This window comes from Heterodontus francisci, chromosome 4 (genome assembly GCF_036365525.1).
Source record: "Heterodontus francisci isolate sHetFra1 chromosome 4, sHetFra1.hap1, whole genome shotgun sequence".
Lineage (NCBI taxonomy): Eukaryota > Metazoa > Chordata > Chondrichthyes > Heterodontiformes > Heterodontidae > Heterodontus > Heterodontus francisci.
Window position 1 is genome coordinate 76837581 of NC_090374.1, and position 20284 is coordinate 76857864.

Below are 20284 nucleotides of genomic sequence, written 5' to 3' on the forward strand. Positions count from 1 at the left end.
GAGTGCAAGCTTTGACATAATGTCTCTATTTTCAGCAAGTACTCAAGTTCTGTAGTACCAAATGACTATTAAGTGACTATGTTATGAAGTGAACTATTTATGTTAAAATTTGTTGTTTACATTTTGGAAATAGACTATTGAAACATTCTATGTCTCTCCTTTACTAAGAAGGAGAAGGATGTAGTGTTGTAGTGTTTTGAAATTGCAATTGCATTGTGTACACTTGGGGCTACTGCAGAACACACATGCTAGCAAAGGGAAAATGAAAGTAAAACAGAATTAAGAAGAAGCCTTTATGTTCAACAGCCTGCAATCCCTCTCTCACAAACCTTATACCAAACCCAGCTAAACCTCACTCAAGTCCCAAGAGACATCACAACCACTTATTTATTTTGTCAATAGACCCTACCTATTAATTATTTGTATACTCATTTTTAAGTGCTTACAATGATTCTAAAGTTAACAAATTGTTAGTTCACAATTTGTTGACCAACTTCTTTAATTGACAAGAAAGGGTTAATTCACTCAGTAGCTTATGTGGATCCTGATGGGAGATTGGTAGTGTAAATTTTAATATAGTCTGATCTACATGATGCAAGATAGTTTAGTGAGCCAATTTTAGACATCTTTAATCCCGAGGTATAAATTCCTTGACAAGAAGTTAATCATTGAGTGTCCTTGGTGAGTATTCTTGTTCAGGTACTGATCCCGATATTCTTACATAGCCGAGTCCTAAAGAATTAGATTGTTTTTCTGATAAATCCACCAGATCTTTTCTCTTGCTTATTTCAATAAATTTACCAATTTATTGAATTATATTCGTACTCATCTGCAATAGAGTCATAGACAGATACAGCATTGAAACAAGCCCTTCAGCCCACTGAGTCCGTGCCAACCATCAACCACCCCCATTTATACTAATCCTACATTAATCCCATTACCCTCTCACATCCCCATCTTCCCTCAATTCTCCTACCACCTACCTACACTAGGGGCAATTTACAATGGCCAATTTACCTATCAACCCGCAAGTCTTTGGCATGTGGGAGGAAACCGGAGCACCCGGAGGAAACCCACACGGTCACAGGGAGAACTTGCAAACTCCGCACAGGCAGTACCCAGAACCAAACTCGGGTCGCTGGAGCTGTGAGGCTGCGGTGCTAACCACTGCGCCACTGTGTCTCAATCTTGACAAATATTGCACTTCTGGTGTCTTTTCTTCCCCACATTAATAATAATTTCTTTTATACATTAACACTTCCTTAACTGTTCAGTCTTTTGATTTGATCCCAATGTTAGATCACCCATTTGCTTTTCCAAGAGTCAATTAGAATGAACTTTCCCTTTGAACAGTTAAACTTGGAAGAGATAACAGCTAAAACACTTGAAAATTAAGAAAAATAGTGGGGAATGCAAAAGTGACAGTAGGGGTGACAGTGAAATTATTGAAGTAGGAATAAGAAAAACCAAACTACAAGCAGAAGCACACCAGTGTACAGAAGATAATATTACAGAATTGTGCTCATTATCATACAAAGTAGTCTGCAATAGCAATGTGTGCAATTTTATTATTTTCACCAGACAATGCTACTTTAGAGAAGACCTATTTAATTGACACAAGCTTAAGTTTCCTCCATTCAAGGAAATAACAATATTTCAACTTGAAATACTTAACAAGATTTACCACTGAAGTTTCTCTGTATTATTGCTGATTGTTAGAGCAGACTTAATCTTGCTCTTCTCAGAACTAAACAGCGAGCGTCTGTACTTCTCAAATAGGAATTCCCATCCTTCTGTCGTCTGGGCTCCGACGGCAAAAATTGCAAACGCAACATCAGTGGGTAAGCTGTCATACAAAGAGATAGATGACTGTTTAACAACCTTAACATCTACAGTAATTCAAACAAAAACAGAAAATGTTGCAAATACTCGGGAGGCTGCCAATACCAATGGCAGGAACAGTTCAGTTAATGTGTAAATTTTCACCTTTGCCACATGAACTCCACCTGGAAGAGTGGATTGCTCACTGTTATAGAACCTGCTTGATTTTCATTCCATTCATTTAAGTAGCAGAGGGTGTCAACAGATGCCATGGATGTAGATGGGCAAGGACTGGATAAGGGGGGAAGGAGGGGGGATAAGTTCAGTGGGCAGGAGCCAGATGGTCTACCAGGACAGTTCCATTTGTGCATCGTATCCTGGGGTAAAGGTGGAAGTGGGCTATGTGGATTTGGTGAACTATGATGTACGAGGTCATGCCGGTGTGGTGGGAGAGAGAAAAAGATCTCAAAAGGAGATAATGTCAGTAACAGATCAGGAAGTGACTGCTTGGTGTTCTGCAGCAGGGTCTTGGTGCAGGAGAGATTCAGTCACAGTGAGATAGAGATCCTTACGTCACACAGCAACAGTGTTCCTGCTGTCAAAGGTTTTGATAACGATGTCAGATCGGATTTGAGAGAACGCTGTGCTGCAAGTCCAGAGGGAGCTAGATTAGAGTGAGTGGTGAAACTCGTTCAGCCGATTGTCATGCTGACAATTTGTCAAAAGATCAAAAGTGAGTCGGGAACCAGATGAAAGGACCCATATTGAATGGGAAAGCCTCCTGACAAAAAAGGTAGGCACAGAATTGAAGGTGGTGGAAGAAGAGCTTAGCAAAAAGTCAAGCTCAGAATTAGTTCAGATAGGGGCATAGAAGAGTAAAGCAGGGGCTCTTAGAATCAAATGAATTTGTTATATTAAGGTAATTTAAGTCAAGTTACCCCTGTTAGAAGTATTATTGAAGATACCCAGGCTGCTGTACACTGAAAGCTTTTTTAAAAATGCAAATCAACATCACTCATAGTCTTTACAAGAGCAACTGTACACGCTGAAGGATTCCCACACCCACACCCCACACCCACCCCACTGCCCCAACCCCACTCCTTTAACAGGAAGTTAGAATGAGGCCTGTGGAATGTTTTAAAATGCTGCATTTTGCTCACTGCTAATTCCAAGTCACTGCAGCCTCCTTCAGACTAGCACAATTCGAGCAAGTCCAAACATCATTTTGGAGCTTTTTCCTTAGTCACTAAGGATTTCCCTTAAATTACTTCCAGGTGAATTTCTGCAGAGTTGGTAACTGCGTTACAAACATCACTGTGCTGGAATGCAGGTCAGCACTGATTTCAGATTCCAAATCCTCTACCACCACCACTATCTCCAGCTTCTCATGGCTTCTTCATGGTTAATGATGAATTAATTCAGATATATATAATTTTGCCTCTTACATTTTCACATTTAAGGTTGAGAGTTTGAACTGCCAGCAGCTGACTAGGGTCCTGGAGGGTGAGCCTGCATGTGACAAAACTGGTAAAATAAAAGCAGGTAGCAAAATTAAAAGGGGTTGTTATTTAGAAATATTTTAGTTTTTATTTGTAAAGGTGGCTCATGTACCCAGGGACGATGAAGGAGAAGCCTAGGATGTTGAATGGTAGTCATACTTACATAATCATACCTATGTCAAGCTGCTGTATAACTAGTCAGTGGGACAGCTCTCCCAACATTAGTGCCGGGCCTCAGACATTAGTGAGGAGGACTTTGCAGGGTTGACTGGGCGAGTGTGCCTTTGTTTTGTCCTGATTTGATGCCTAGGTCACAGCTGAGCAGTGCATCACATTTTATTCTTGTTTTACTTTCTAGTGGTTGATACAACTGAGCTGTTTGCTGGTCCACCTCAGAGGGTAGTTAAGAGTCTGCCACTTTGCTGTGGGACTCGAGTCATGCATGGGCCAGATCGGGTAAGAATTGCAGGTTTCCTTCCTGAAAAGGACATTAGTGAACCAGCTGGACTTTTATGACAATTCAACAGCTTCATGGTCGCTTTTACTGGTGCCAGCTTGTTACTTCCAGGTTTTTTTTTAATGGAATACAAATTCTCAAACTGGGATTTGAACTCGTGTTTCGTGGGTTATTAGGCCAGGCCTCTGGATTACTAGACCAATGATAAAACCACAATGCTGTACGCCTGGGTTGTGTAGTATAACTTCTGTTTTGTATTAAAATTCCATGTTTCTATAAGTATATTAAATACAATAATCAGTCTAGGAAAATGTTATTGCAGTTATTACCAGTTACTACTTAGTACCGACCTCAATGTACCATTGGAATCCTTCCATTTCCTGAAATATTCTTCTGCTTTGTCAACGCAGGGCTGGTACTTGCGAACGCAGGCAAATACCAGAAGTGAACTGCGCAGCAACCGTTCAGAAACAGAACCATCATCACTCCATGATTGCTGGTCAATCAGGTTCTTAAATAAATCGACTATGTACGCCTGGAGCAGAAGAGAACAAGAGAATTTTGTTGACCATTTGTATTCTAGATGGAACTTATCATTGTTCTTCCATTTGTGGTAATATCTACACATAAAGTATTGCTAGGCTGTGGACCATTCCCAGCATAAACCATCTTCTAGCACCTGGCTTGTGAATGTGTCCATTCATGTCACACAGTACCCCTAAGAGCACTGGTAAGAGGACATTCATCACATTAGACTGAAATAGTTTAAACTCAGGATCAAAGTGAATAGAGTGCAATTTCCCACGAACCTACTGTCTCTTGACAGACAAACATTCACAAGCATCATATAAGTAAAAGCAAAAATTGAAATGTTGGGCATCCATTTAAAGGCCTGCCTCAAAATTAAATCAGACTAATAAATGGTTGTCTAGAGTCTATACTAGGTTTTCTTTTGTTGGTTATCCAGTTATGAGATAAGAGATGATGGCTGGCAGTCAAAAATCCCCCATCCCTCCCAGCCCCCACCCAATGTATCTAAAATGAAAACTTAGTAAAAGAACCGGTTATGCTTGGAAAATGCCATTGCTGTGTGATGTATACTAAAAGAACAAAATAATTTTGAAACATCACTTTGGCCTCACTGAGCAGCATTTCAACATTTTCCCTAAAAATATATCTAACCATGCCAACTTATTTTTTAATATGGAGATACTAAATTATTTGTTTCAAAATTTGAAGATGGCAGGCAGTTTGAAGATGGCAGAAAAGTAGACATTCAGGATGATATAAAATGAGTTAATCAAGGAAGGTTGGAAGGGCTTTCTTTAAAATTAAGTTGTGCCATATTTACATACTTTCTCAGGTGATGGTCCAGTATGAAGCTCATGCTACACTCCAGTTACATGCTAATTGCGTATTTACACGCACCTGCATAGAGCGTTTATATGACTCTCTTATATCTCTCTCGACAGATGAGGCCAGATCTGCTGAGTATTTCCAGCATTTCTTGTTTTTATTTGAGTTTATATGACTACTCTTTTGTTTCGGTTTTGGTTCGGTTAACTATCAGTGGCTGGTCATTCCTTGGCAGAGGGTATAATTTCAGGAAGGTGATGGAAAATGGACTCTGGGCACTAAATCTGTCTGACAAGAGGGGAAACAGGAATTCAACTCCTCCACCCCACTTCCCATCACCAGAAGAACAGTAACCTAAATTAATGCTGCACATTGCCAGGTGAGGTAGCCTGTGTTATTCCACCACTGAAATACTCTGAACCGCAACCATGTTACACTAGTAAAGTACATACATGTCAACAGACTAATTGTATAAATAACAAGCAAGCAAAATGTAGGACAATCCCACCAGTCTTCCACTTGTAGTAATGTAAATTAGTTGGTCCATGCCGGAAAATGTATGGCAGTTTTATCCCACTGGAACTCCATGAAGTTTGTGTCCGGGCATAGTTTTCAGTGGATGGAGACCAGTGGCATAGGAAACACCCACATCAAACAGGCAGCAGTATCCGAATGTTCAGGCGTGCAGTATATTGGCCTGGATTTTACCGACCTGGCAGGAAAGGGAAGGCAGAACCAGAACCGGGTGGCAAAGGCCCACCCGCTCCAACTCCCGTTCCCGTAGTGACCTCATGCTGACCGGCCAATTAACAGCCAGCAGGTAGGACGGCTGACAATGCAGTGGCTGGAGGCGGGCATTGAGGTTGCGACTGTGTCATCACCTGACATGGAAGGAAATGCCGACACCATGGTTAAATGGCCGCCAGTATCCGACCCCGATGCAATTGTCCTTTAGTGCAGCACTCATCCCTGCAAGCATTCTCTAAACAGTCAGGCCTACAATCATCCTTTGAACATTGAACCCTCCATCATCCTCCAAACATTGAACCCTCCATCATCCTCCGAACATTGAACTCTTCATTATCCTCTGAAGATTGAACCCTCCAGCATCCTATGAAGCATCCCCTCTGGGTCTCCTCCTTGCTGGAGGGCTCTCCTCCTGAATGAACAATGCCCATGGCACTTGGGTACTGCTGGTCTGACTGGGCCACCCTGCTAGTAGCTGCAGCAACATGGCCCATCCCACCTTCCTCTCATGCCCCTGCCAGGACCACAATGGCATCAAAGGGGCCTCAAGCCCAGATCAATGGCTTCCCAACTCCTTCCTACTTATGAATGAAAAATGCCTCACAGCATGCCTGCTGAATGCAACCTTTAAATCCAGTGAGGTTCAGATGCCAGTCGTGTCTCCGACACCCCTGTGCACTTACCATTAACTGTGGAGGGACCGGTCAAATTGCGATCTACTGCCTCAGTAACTATCTTAAATGGCTATCAATAATTGTTCATTTTGAAAACGCAAGCCATATCCCTATGTGGCTTCCCATCCACCGCTCGTAAAATTCAGGCTAGGTGTGATGAGGCTGAGCCGACGCCATCCCACGCAATTTTACAGCACCCCCACCTCCATTGCCATTCATTGCCAACTGTGGTGTAAATTCCAGGCCATTGTTTCTAAAAAGCACCCAAGTGAAATTTTTGCCCTTCACTTTTAAGTAATCATTCCTTTCAGCCTTGCAAAGGCTGATAATGAGTTGAGAGACTTGGAGCTTTTCCCAAAGCTTTCAGAATTTCTGTCGGCCTATTCTGGCACTCCTGTTTAATTGTTCCCTCCCATCACTAATGTGCTCCCATTTCTTGTCCAAACCTACACCTCAAGCAAGCTATGTTTATAAATAATCCAGGAAAATTGGGTGCAAGCAGTACACTTCTATCTGAGTCTGTCTAAAAAGCCACCATGAGCCATTTGGGTTAATAGTGAAAAATCTATTCTTTCTATTTGAATTTGTCTAAACCCACCAGATTTGAGGATCTAGGTTTAGAAGTTTAAAACCTCAAAACAAAACACAAACAGGGAAGCATTTTCTCAGCAAAAAAAAAAATCACAAGCATCTCCTGGTTATCATTATCCGGCACAGTACAAGTTCTCCCACGAGGGACAGAATGTAAGCATTTCTAGAGATGCTTTTATAAAAGTTATCTTACATTAATTGGTTGAAGCAGCATTAAGGACACCTCTAAATTAAATTTAACATCCTTAATTTAAACTTTAAAATCTACGGTGGATGACAGATACTGCTGACTTGCCTTCATTTATATAAAATTAGTAGGAGTAATAAGGATTTGACACCCTTTTGGAAAGTGTCATAATGGACATCAGCCTGGTAGAATTGTCAAACATTAGGCTGTTAATCAAATTGCCTATCTGAGAATTTCCCTGAATTATCTAAACACTCTAGGTGGCATTGTTGCAAAGAATAAAATTTCCTCTGTGCGTTATGTGTTATAAAATCATAGATTTATTCTTTATTCTCTCATTTATAATTTTTTTTACAAATAGCAAAGAGGGGAATACTCCCCATCACTTCTACACACAACCAGCTTATAACTTACATCTGAATCCTGAGTTAAGATGGCAGACTATCATCTACTGTGAATTTCACGTGACAGTGGAAGTTGAGGGAAATAGATTGGAGGAGGTCAGCTGAAAACTCATGATCCCATTTTCATGTGTTGGATTGGGGCCCAAGCGGATTTTAAAGGAGATTGACAGTTTTCTTGGCAGGATAATTCTGGTGCAGTTTTTTTAGTGGCATGACCATTAAAGAACCTATTTATTCCTCAAAGCAGATGGTAATTCAGAGGAGACTCCAGTATTTCACATGCAATGTCACTGGTGCACACCTGTTACAAATATAAACTGATTTATGTATATGAAAAAAATGGTGATTGGATTCTTTGGTACTAAACATGGGCCCTGATATTCTGATACTTTCTCAAGATTGTGAAGATAGCGGGTGGGCTGGGGGGAGGGGTTTAGAAATCTCCAGGTGGGAAACCTGGGAGTAAGAGATTCCCAGACATCTACTGAAATAGACAACAGGGCATTTTTAAAATTTTTCTCTGTATAGAAGTGAGCTTGTTGGGGCTGGAGGAAATAATCCTGTTCCTCTTGGCCCACAAGCAATGCTGGAAATGCACTTACCTCATGGATCCAGTCTTTCCCATCTCCTTTTACCTGCTGGGTTTCCCACAGCCTGGGAAACCCGTCTTTAATGGGTGAAACATTTTTAAAATCTGTTATAATGGAGGCATGTAGCATCCTTAAAAGGTTTTACAGACTGACCCCTCATGGTGTCCAAAACAATGACTAAATTGTACAGGAGAAAGAAACATCATTTCAAAGTTGTTCTTTACTGACAGTCAGTGCCACATTAAACAGAACCATACATGTCACTGTAATAAATCTTACCTTCATTTTATTTTCAACTTCCACCATTTCTCTCTTCTCCATAAGCTTATAAATGGGAATAAGCTCACTCATGCCTTGGAATACTGGCATGGTGCTGATTTCATTCTTCAGATATAGCGTCAAGTCAAGGGCTTTGTCAAGAGACAGCTTCCCTATACTAATTGACACAAAAACTAACAAGTTGTAGTGTTATGGTAGCCAGCTTTGTGCAGTGTAAATCACAGCAATAATTAAATTTGGCTGTCTAACCAATTGCTTATTAGATTTCACGGACAGAACCATGGTGCTTTGTGCAACAGGCAACAAATACCAAGTATAAGACGAGCTTTGTATTATTGAACTTCACTTGTCAGTCAAGCAACAGAACAAAATAGCAACAAAAAATGCTGGCAACACCCAGCAGGTCAGGCAGTGTCTGTTTCTCTCTCCCTAGATGTTGCCTGACATGGTGACCATTTCGAGCATTTTCTGTTCTTATTTCAAATTTCCAGCATCTGCAGTATTTTGCTTTTTGTTAAACTACAGTATTAACTTGGGACCTTTCTGGTCCAGGACCACACCACAAACTGTATTTATTTACTGAGCCACCAGGGAATAATTTAGACTGTATTTGTCCAATTGGCCTCTGCAATGATAGAACGCAGCATTTTGTGGTTAAATGAGATACATTGAACCTATAGCAGAAGAACAGAGGGACGTCAGGCGTCAGAAAATGCCATTTGACTTATTGAACTCAAAAGTGAATCAAAGTGTACTCCTCATCAATAAAATGTTATGCACGGATTCTATTGTCATATAATGTGATATGAATTAGTAGAAATAGATTGGAAACTGCTGTTTGTAATTCAAAGGATCTAAGCAGATGATATAAACCACACTAGAAGAGCTTGCACTATACTTAGGAAGTAAATAATCCTGGAAGGAGGAATGACTATCAATCTCTACACGGTTATATCATAAATGATAAAGCTTCTGTGCATTTTTTCCTCATTTGCAGTATGTTACTACTTATTCTATGATATGGTAAAGATTTATAATATACCTGTTAATTTACATTTAAAGACATTCTGTCATGCTACTACTGCATATTCAGGACTTAATTTCATTCTAGCACATCTATTATTACTTTGGAGCAAGGATTAAAGGGGTGATTTTCATTTGGGAATGGTTCGTGCAAATCGGGGTCTTAATAACATGGTTAGGACCCCGATTGCAATTTTAAAGGGCCCATAGAGAAAGCTTGCGACATGAACCTCTACCCTCATACACCCGCATTCCAATGTGAAAACGGCCAAAGCATTTTTAAAAAGCTGACCCAATTTCACCCTGTTTCAGTATTGTGCCTCCGTCTACTGAGCTCCTCCCTGCGAGACCTATGCCAGCCAACATTCCTGAGGCTCTAGAGCAGTTAACTGCATCTGGACACCTATTTGGCATCTGCAGCTTACCTATTAAATTCTAATGAGGCCAGGAATTCAAAATCAGAGCATCCTCTTCACCACTAGAACGAGTAACTGCTCAAAAGTCAAATTTGATGTAAATTAATATCATTTTAATAATTATGCACTTCCAATATTTGCCTCCTTCCACTTCATCCATATCAGTAACAATACTTATTTTTGCAAAACTACCAAATTTAATTTAGTAGTTTTTTTAAACAGTATTCTGTGGCATAAAAACTGGCTTAAAGTTGAATGTCACTGTAAATAAATGCTTCAGTGCTGACCCTGATGGATGCTAAAATACAGAAGGGCATAGAGAAACAGTGCTAGGTACCACAAACATGACATACATTTCCTAGTCAAGTTGGCACAGCACAACACAAATGAACCAAGTCATGCAAGATTTTGCAAACTAGGATTCTCCTGATAGCTCCATCTATAAATACAGCATGTAGTGTGTTGCTGACCCAATAGGGGTCAAGACTCAATCCCTGGAATCTGTTGGGGAAGCAGTCGGTACTATACATTTGGCCTTCATATTGCCATTTTTAAAGGTTGGATAAATCAACCAGTGGGGTCCTTGCTAGAAAGTGTCTATGATGATTTCTGTAGTAAACAATCCATCAATACTCGCAGATGCAGAATGGCTACTTGGGTGAGGTACCACAAGGATCTCGGTGTACTTCAGCATGAATTGCCATCTCCAAGAGAGAAAAGGAAAGGATTTGGTAAAGCAAACATGCAATAACATCCCCAGAACATCTTCAGATACATAACTAAAAGATATAGCTACATAGAAATTACACAACAGAAACAGGCCATTAGGCCCAAAAAGTTCAGTTGGTGTTTATCCTGCACATTAGCAACAGTCCTAATCATATTTGGCTGCCATGATATCACTTTAACCAACTTTTCTTCACCACCCATCTAACATAATGGGTATTTTAACAGCACATTACTCTAGGAAATTTGTCACTCTGAGATTAACTTTAAGTTCCAGGAAGATTGAACTGTAAATGCTACAAAAGCTTTCCTTGTGAATCTCCTCTGCGAGCAAACAGTGACCAGTTCAAAAGCAATTACTTTCTTTACCTCACAAGCTGGAAGGCATTGTTAATAAGGCTGGCTCGGTCATTGCTGCTGAGGACTGTGTGACTTTCTTTCAGTAGTTTAATTAAGGCATCCCATCCATCATTTTCATAATGCACAATGTAATAGCCATTCATATCCACATTGAACTTTATCCAGCTCACTTCCTCCGAAAGAGTGATAACATCTGAGTGGTGGAGAAGTCAAATCAAACCTTCTTACAGAAGAAGTCTATCAACATAATAAGCCAACAGCATTTTTAAAGAAACATTGGGCTGGATTTTAAGGAGCCCTTGAAGTCGGGGTCCATGGCGGTGCGATAGGGGCGAGGAGGGCCTGAAGATGGCCCCGGATGAGGCCCGCCACAGATCTGGACACCACCAGGGCGCAGCCCGATCCTCCCAGCGGCGGCAAGGCACGGACCACAATTTGAATATTTAAATCAATTAAAGTAAATATACTTTCTCTTAATGGCCCGCCGCAATCTTCAGCTTGGCAGCCGGCACTCCCATGCCTTCTGATCCCCGTCCGGGGAAACGAGGCGCAACACTGGTGGGATGGGGTGGGGGGGGGGTGGGTGAAGGAAGTGGGCGGAGGTAAGCTTATCTGTGTGGGGCAGGGGGAAACGGGGTCAAATTAATGTCATGGGTGTAGGGGATGGTGGGAAGGGTTGTAGTTTAAAGTTTGTGCAGTTTGGGAGGGAAGGTCAGATGGTAAAGGTAAGTGTTTTTGGGGGGAAAGGCAAATAATTAATTCAATTGTTATTAGGGGGGTGGGAGAGAGGAAAAAGAAATGTATTTATTGAATTTCACTCAATCTATCTTTAAATATTTAAATAAGCCAGTAGTGCTAACAGCCCTTTAAAAATGGCGTCAGCGCCTGCACACAGGCAGCTGACGCCATTGCCAGGGAAGGACAGCCCGCACACTCCAAGAGATCGCTTGAGAGTGCAACGGCTCTTTGGCATGTGGCCTGTACAGGCGGGCTGCCATTTTGAAGCTCGCCGCCGAGATCAGTGGTGAGCTTATAAAATCCTGCCCATTGTCAATTGTGTGAGCCTCTATAGATTACACTTACAAGTGTCAATTATCTGTGATATTAATACTTCAATAAAATCTGATCTTTACAAAAGAAATCACAGGAACATATTTAGAGCACAGTCCTTTACTCCTCTGTGCACAAGACGCACTACATCACACTGTTGTTATGAAAACCCTATATGCCAAATGGGAAATATTAATTTCATTGATTGGAACTTTGCCTAAGACTTTTACTGGAAATTGTTACAAATAACTTCTTTTAAAAAAATGAGTAACCTAGCAGCCAAGATGACCACAGAAATTTGCATTTGAAACACCAAAGGATTAGACGGGAGATAAAGTGACTCGTTCAACCCAGCCAGAACAATGGGGTGCTGTCTGATTAAATTACTGGAAATGGAATTGTCAACACGGTCGTCAGGAGACATCGACACCCATTGACTTTGAAAGAGCCAAGTGTGACTGAACAGCTTAAGGTGGGGCACCTTGAATCTCAGAGAAGATTCTAGAAGGGCCTCATTAACCCAACAAAGAGGTTTTGGGAACATCATGTGACTGCTGTGCCACCCTGGGGAGACTGAGTTTTGTGAGTCAGAAAGCAGAACAGTAGCTGTAAGTCACCAAGGGAGCACTCCCTCTCTCTCCCCCTCGCTCCAGTAAAGATCCAGAGAAGCCTCGGCTGCAACTGCTAAAGCCTCAAACCTGCAGACCAGCACAGCCAGCAACTAGGGGACAAGGATCAAACCCCTCTTCCGCCTTCCAGAGCCTGAAAAGCAAGCCTGCACCTGTGCACAAGGCCCAGCGAGGACTTCTGGACTACAATTACAACTAAGGACTCTGGGACTGATGTTCAGTATTTAAATTCTATTTATTACAGACTCTGTTTCCCTCTGTAATCTATTTGTTTGTGTGTGTGTGTGTGTGTCTCGTGTGAATGCGTAGCATATTTTAATAATTTTAACCGGTTTAGAGTGATAAGGATAATAAACTTACATCTTTCTTGTTTAAACTCAAGAAAACTTGTCTGATTGGTCTTTGTCAATTATATTAGAGGAACAGGAGCAAGCGCTCACTGAGGTGGTAAATTCAATCACGGTGTTAAAAAAAAGAATAAACCCTGTTGTGATCAAACCAGAGAAGGGGCGAAAGGAGAGCCTGAAACTCCCTCCTCACCTGGTCCTAACACTGTGCTGAGCTCACTGGGGCCAAAATTCCTCAGCCTCTGTTCCTGATCTCACGGGGTATCCAGGTTCAGAGAGAGTGCCAGCAGTGGACATCTATGCTACTGCGCACACACCTGGGGTCTGCCAGAGGAGGAGGAGGTGGATGAGAAAACAAACTGTTTATTCTTCAGCCAGTGACACTGCCCTAGATAATTTTTATAAATGTGTCCAATTAGCCCCTTTTATAACAGGGCTGAAAAGAATCATTGTGTTCTGGCCTGGAACTCAGCTGGGTCCCACATCCACTGCTGAGCAAACCTCTATTGCAGAATTTGTCTCATCATCCAGGTTACTAATTGGTAGGGCACTTGAAGGGTGGAAATTCTCAGCATGGGAATTCTTTCAGCTCCACCTGCTTTAATGACAGGGATCACGTTTGGGTCAAAGGGAAGTTCTTCTCACGTCAGGACCCTGTGCATATTTCCAGCTGGTAGAATTGTGAGCAAAGACCCATTTGTCAGACCTCCTACACTAGCCTAGCTCTTGATGCTGATTGTTGAAAACATGAATCTTCAACCTCCATCTTTTTAAGGGACATTGGTAGATGCATCTTCCTTACAGATACAAATTTCTTAGGCCCCGTCCCAAAATTATACCAGACTACAAATGTGAGCAAGTACCATCTTTTACATTATTTCAGTTTTATATGGATTCAATATTGTTTTGATTTTTTAAATAACTATTACTGAATTTATTGTGTAGAATGTGCTCTTTTTTCTGAAACATGGCACTGTACAGAGTATACAGGACATTGAGGTATCATCACTTGCCAAACTATACATTGAGACTCTGACACAGTTCAGTACAATTTGCAGGTATTAATCACTAACATAGCCAGTCATTCCTGGAAGGAGCTGTAGATCAGGCAGGAGAGTGGGATAAGGAACTCAATATAGTTAAAGGCAACATTATAATGTTTCCCCAATTGTTCAACTATCTAAAGGAATACATAGCTGAGCGATAGCGATTAGGCAGGTCCCAAATGTTATCCCACATCTGTGTTCGATTAGCTGGCCTTAGTTGAGATTGGGGTAGGTGTGCTACAATTAGCTGTGCTAGAGATCAAGAAATTGGCCAGATACCGCTAATCATTATCTAGTAATCTCTCCTGTGAGTACTTGCATGTGGACATCAATCAAGATCCATTCTATCGTGATGCCCTTTGTCATTGAGTAGCCTATCAACGCTCACTGTCTCGGTCCACAAATGAAAAATGGGCATTTGTCCAAAGTATCACAGGGAGCACAGCCTGGATGCGTGCCTCAACAGTGAGAGAAGAAATTGGTGGAAAAGGACAGAAATGAATTCAAAAACCTAAGGCTTCGTTCATTCCCAATATTTACAAATATTTTCATGCTACTTTTAAAGCACATGTTTATTGTGCATGCTTCAGTGCTTCAGCTCATCACATTATTGGCAGTATTGGGCTGTGTTAAAGTGTTCAGAATCTCAAATCACATAAAATATAATAAATGTCATTTACCATTTTTAGTCCTCATTAAGTGCCTCTGGATGGTTCTGGAGTGGTTTGTAATGTAAGTTAGTGGAATATGCCACAGATAACTACAAAAAGAAACACAACAAGATGAGAATATTATTTTTTCAGTCAGTTTACGTGTTTATCAAGTAAGGTCTGTCAATGGTGGGGAATGAAATACTTCTCTACTTTTGCACCCAGTGTCAGTATCAAGCACTCCCAAGTTAGCAGAAATAGTTGCAGAATGAGCCCAATTTACAGTAACCACAAAAAGTAACAATCAGAGACAGACTTATCAAGATGATTTTTCATTTACCCTACTGGCAACTGCCAACTTCCAGCCACATTCTGTGCAGTTTTTTGCTGTGGATCCATTAAGTCCAGCTGATTTCATACAGAATCCCTGAAGCCAATCATCCCATTGGTCTGATTTTGACTTTAGCCAGATATGAAAGGACAGTGTGGTATGCCACTACACCAGGGTTTCCCAAACTGAGGGACGTGCCAAGGTGATCAGGGAGCACGAGAAAGACAATTGGTATGAACAAACTGCAAATTGGGTTCATTTAATAAATGTCTGCACCCATAACCAGGAATGACTGCAAGCCAGTGAACTTTGTTGTTGTTTCCTGATATCTGGGGATGCACTCTGAGTGGGAGTCACTGCAGTGTTGGAACTCATGTTCCAAGTTGTGTGGGGGCATTGCCTATAATCAGCAACCAATCTGCTACAGCCCCTGAAATTGCAAGTTTGGTTCACTGTTATAGAAAGAGGGAATACATACTGGACATTAATCTCTGAAAGGGAGGGGGTTAAGCAAAAAAGGTTTGGGAACCTCTGAATTACACCCATCAATATTAAACGAATTATCAAAGTATTGATTATTTTATAGCTTCGTGCATATCTCAAAACTGGCAGGTTAATATGATTATAATGTGATTATATGTGTTATTTCTAAAAGGCATTCAATAAGGTGCCAGACAACAGGTTAGTATGTAGGATAGGGCTCATACAGTTAGGTGTGGAGATTAGTTACCCGATAGGAAGCAGAGAGAAGGGATAAGCGGGGCATTTTCAAGTTGGCAGATTGTAACTAGTGGAGTCCACAAGGCTCTGTGCTGGGGCCTCAACTATTTACAATCTACATTACTGCCTTGGTCAAAGAGACACAGAGTAATGTATTCAAGTTTGCTGACAATACAAAGATAGGTGGGAATGTAAGCTGTGAGGAAGACAAAACTGAATAGGCAACAAGGTGGCAGATGAAATATAATGTGGGGACGTCTGAGGTTATTCACTTTGATAGTAAGAATAGAAGAGCAAAATATTTTTTGAAAGGTGTGAAGCTTGTAAATGTTGATGTTCAGAAAAAAATGGATGTATTCATACAAGGAACACAAAGTGAGCATGCAGGTACAGCAAGCAATTAGGAAGGCAAATGGCACGTGGCCTTTATTGCAAGGGGATTCGAGTACAAGAATAAAAAAGTCTTAGCTATCATTATATAGGGCTTTGGTGAGACCACACCTGGAGTACTGTGCACAGTTTTGGTCTCCATATTTAAGGAAGGATATACTTGCATTGGAGGCGGTACAGCAAAGGCTCATTAGATTGGTCCCTGGGATGAGAGGAGTGTCCTATGATGATGACAGGCTGAGTAAACTGGGCCTATGCTCTCTGCACTTTAGAAGAATGAGAGGTGATTTCATTGAAAGATACAAGTTTCTGAAGGGGCTTGACAGGGTAGATACTGAGAGGTGGTTTCCCCTGGCTGGGGAATCTAGAACATGGGGCACAGTCTCAGGATAAGGAGCCAATCATGAAGGACTAATGAGCCTTTGCTGTACCGCCTCCAATGCAAGTATATCCTCCACACAAGATCTGGTGGCAGGTTTTAGATTAGATTAGATTAGAGATACAGCACTGAAACAGGCCCTTCAGCCCACCGAGTCTGTGCCGAACATCAACCACCCATTTATACTAATCCTACACTAATCCCATATTCCCAACAAACATCCCCACCTGTCCCTATATTTCCCTACCACCTACCTAAACTGGTGACAATTTATAATGGCCAATTTACCTGTCAACCTGCAAGTCTTTTGGCTTGTGGGAGGAAACCGGAGCACCCGGAGAAAACCCACGCAGACACAGGGAGAACTTGCAAACTCCACACAGGCAGTACCCAGAATCGAACCCGGGTCCCTGGAGCTGTGAGGCTGCGGTGCTAACCACTGCGCCACTGTGCCGCGTCTAAGAGCGAAGACCAAAGTACGGAATGTCCTCATCAGGGAACTCCTCTTTGCTGACGATGCTGCATTAACATCTCACACTGAAGAGTGTCTGCAGAGACTCATCGACAGGATTGCGGCTGCCTGCAACGAATTTAGCCTAACCATCAGCCTCAAGAAAATGAACATCATGGGACAGGACGTTAGAAATGCTCCATCCATCAATATTGGCGACCACACGACTGGAAGTGGTTCAAGAGTTCACCTACCTAGGCTCAACTATCACCAGTAGCCTGTCTCTCAATGCAGAAATCAACAAGCGCATGGGAAAGGCTTCCACTGCTATGTCCAGACTGGCCAAAAGAGTGTGGGAAAATGGCGTACTGACACGGAACACAAAAGTCCGAGTGTGTCAAGCCTGTGTCCTCAGTACCTTGCTCTACGGCAGCGAGGCCTGGACAACGTATGTCAGCCAAGAGCGACGTCTCAATTCATTCCACCTTCGCTGCCTCCGGAGAATCCTTGGCATCAGGTGGCAGGACCGCATCTCCAACACAGAAGTCCTCGAGGCGGCCAACATCCCCAGCATATACATCCTACTGAGCCAGCGGCGCTTGAGATGGCTTGGCCATGTGAGCCGCATGGAAGATGACAGGATCGCCAAGGACACATTGTACAGCGAGCTCGTCACTGGTATCAGACCCATCGGCCATCCATGTCTCCGCTCTAAAGAAGTCTGCAAACACGACATGAAGTCCTGTGACATTGATCACAAGTCGTGGAAGTCAGTTGCCAGCGATCGCCTGAGCTGGCGGGCAGCCATAAAGACGGGGCCAAAGTGTGGCGAGTCAAAGAGACTGAGCAGTTGGCAGGAAAAAAGACAGAAACGCAAGGGGAGAGCCAACTGTGTAACAGCCCCGACGACCAATTTTATCTGCAGCACCAGTGGAAGAGTCTGTCACTCTAGAATTGGCCTTTATAGCCACTCCAGGCGCTGCTCCACAAACCACTGACCACCTCCAGGCGCTTATCCATTGTCTCTCGAGACAAGCAGGCCAAAGAAAAAAAATTGTAGGACTGAGATGAGCAGAAATTTCTTCACTCAGACCATTGTGAATCTTTCGAATTGTCTACCCCAGAGAGTTGTGGACACTCCACTGTTGAGTATATTTAAAGTTGAGATTGATGGATTTTTCTCTCTCAAGGAATCAAGGGATATGGATCCGGGCGGGAAAGTGGAGTTGAGGCAGACGACCAGACATAATCATATTGAATGGAAGAGCAGGCTCCTGCTCTAATTTCTTATGTTTTTATGTTATGCTTTTCGCACTGCAGGGACTAACAATACTGTACTAAAGAAAGCACTTGCATTTATAGAGCACTTTATCACATCCTTAGAATGTCCTAAAGTGCTTCACAGTCCAATGATTTATTTACAGAATTGACTGGTCTGGAACTGCCTGAGTTTTTTGTTCTTGGTAAATGGGTAATGATGGCAATACAATGACTATTGCCCCATAAACAATAAATGAAATGAGTGATCAATTTGATTTTGGTTGAGAGTGAGAGTAGAATGTGGCCAGGAGAATTCCCTGCTCTTCTTCAAATAATGCCACAAAATCTTTCACTTTTATTTAAACTGGTAGACAGGGCTAACTTCTCATTTGAAAGACTGCACCTCTGGAAAGGCAATACTCCCTCAGCACAGCACTGAGGTGCCATCTTAGATTATGTGCTCAAGTGCTGGAGTGGGGCTTGAACTCACTCATAACTCAGCAAAGATGCTATCAATTGAATCAAACTGACACATACTAGTGTAATAAAGAATACTAACTGCCTTGTCTGTTTAGTCATTTCTACTTAGGAAAAGCTTTATTGAACCACGAGAGTTGTTTTAGGCATTCACATGTTCCATAGTGGAGTTGGACAGTGAGAGCTTGTTACTACTCCATTATACTAATCACATCAGTTTGAGATTGCTACTGGTTTAGAATTAGATTGCTGGCTCCATGTCATTCTTTGGAAAGGAGAAATGGAGCTCCATGAATGTCTGCTTGTACAATTCAACAGAACTCCACTCAGCAGCAATCAAATGACAATTCCATTTCAATTTTAAACATTTTTCAGGAAGTCATCTCACTGCAGACATCAAGATTAAAAGTGAAATTTAATATAGGCCTGAGCAACCAAGGAACTAAAAACCTCTTATCATGGGTCTTATTCTGTATTTGGCATGAAGCCAAAACAGTGCAGGACTAGTTACGCAAGGTGATTTTTTTTTTTATTCATTCACGGGATGTGGGCGTCGCTGGCCAGACCAGCATTTATTGCCCATCCCTAATTGCCCTTGAGAAGGTGGTGGTGAGCTGCCTTCTTGAACCGCTGCAGTCCATCTGGGGTAGGTACACCCACAGTGCTGTTAGGAAGGGAGTTCCAGGATTTTGACCCAGCGACAGTGAAGGAACGGCGATATAGTTCCAAGTCAGGATGAAGTGTGACTTGGAGGGGAACTTGCAGGTGGTGGTGTTCCCATGTATTTGCTGCCCTTGTCCTTCTAGTTGGTAGAGGTCGCGGGTTTGGAAGGTGCTGTCTAAGGAGCCTTGGTGCATTGCTGCAGTGCATCTTGTAGATGGTGCACACGGCTGCCACTGTGCGTCGGTGGTGGAGGGAGTGAATGTTTGTCTGTTAGGTATGATTCCGTGAGTATGACTATGTCAGGCTGTTGCTTGACTAGTCTGTGGGACAGCTCTCCCAACTTTGGCACAAGCCCCCAGATGTTAGTAAGGAGGACTTTGCAGGGTCGACAGGGCTGGGTTTGCCGTTGTCGTTTCCGGTGCCTAGGTCGATGCCGGGTGGTCCGTCCTGTTTCATTCCTTTTTATAGACTTTGCAGCGGTTAGGTACAACTGAGTGGCTTGCTAGGCCATTTCAGAGGGCATGTCAGAGTTAACCACATTGCTGTGTGTTTGGAGTCACATGTCGGCAAGACCAGGTAAGGACAGCAGATTTCCTTCCCTAAAGGACATTAGTGAACCAGATGGGTTTTTACAACAATCAACAATGGTTTCATGGCCATCATTAGACTAGTTTTTAATTCCAGATTTTTATTAAGTTCAAATTCCACCTTCTGCTGTGGTGGGATTCGAACCCATGTCCCCAGAGGAATACCCTGGGTCT

General features: G+C 42.2%; 1 protein-coding gene across 5 annotated transcripts in view; it reads right to left on the reverse strand.

Moving 5' to 3' along the window:
- Nucleotides 1-20284, reverse strand: part of LOC137369100 (endoplasmic reticulum aminopeptidase 1-like) — a 171501-nt gene that overhangs the window by 36243 nt on the left and 114974 nt on the right. For all 5 annotated transcript variants that reach the window (XM_068029747.1, XM_068029748.1, XM_068029749.1 and 2 more), the window contains exons 12-16: nucleotides 14883-14962; nucleotides 11140-11323; nucleotides 8606-8762; nucleotides 4128-4312; nucleotides 1685-1846 (exon numbers count right to left, since the gene is read on the reverse strand). In XM_068029747.1, coding sequence (XP_067885848.1) covers nucleotides 1685-1846; nucleotides 4128-4312; nucleotides 8606-8762; nucleotides 11140-11323; nucleotides 14883-14962 — 768 coding nt within the window. The remainder of the gene's footprint in view (nucleotides 1-1684; nucleotides 1847-4127; nucleotides 4313-8605; nucleotides 8763-11139; nucleotides 11324-14882; nucleotides 14963-20284) is intronic.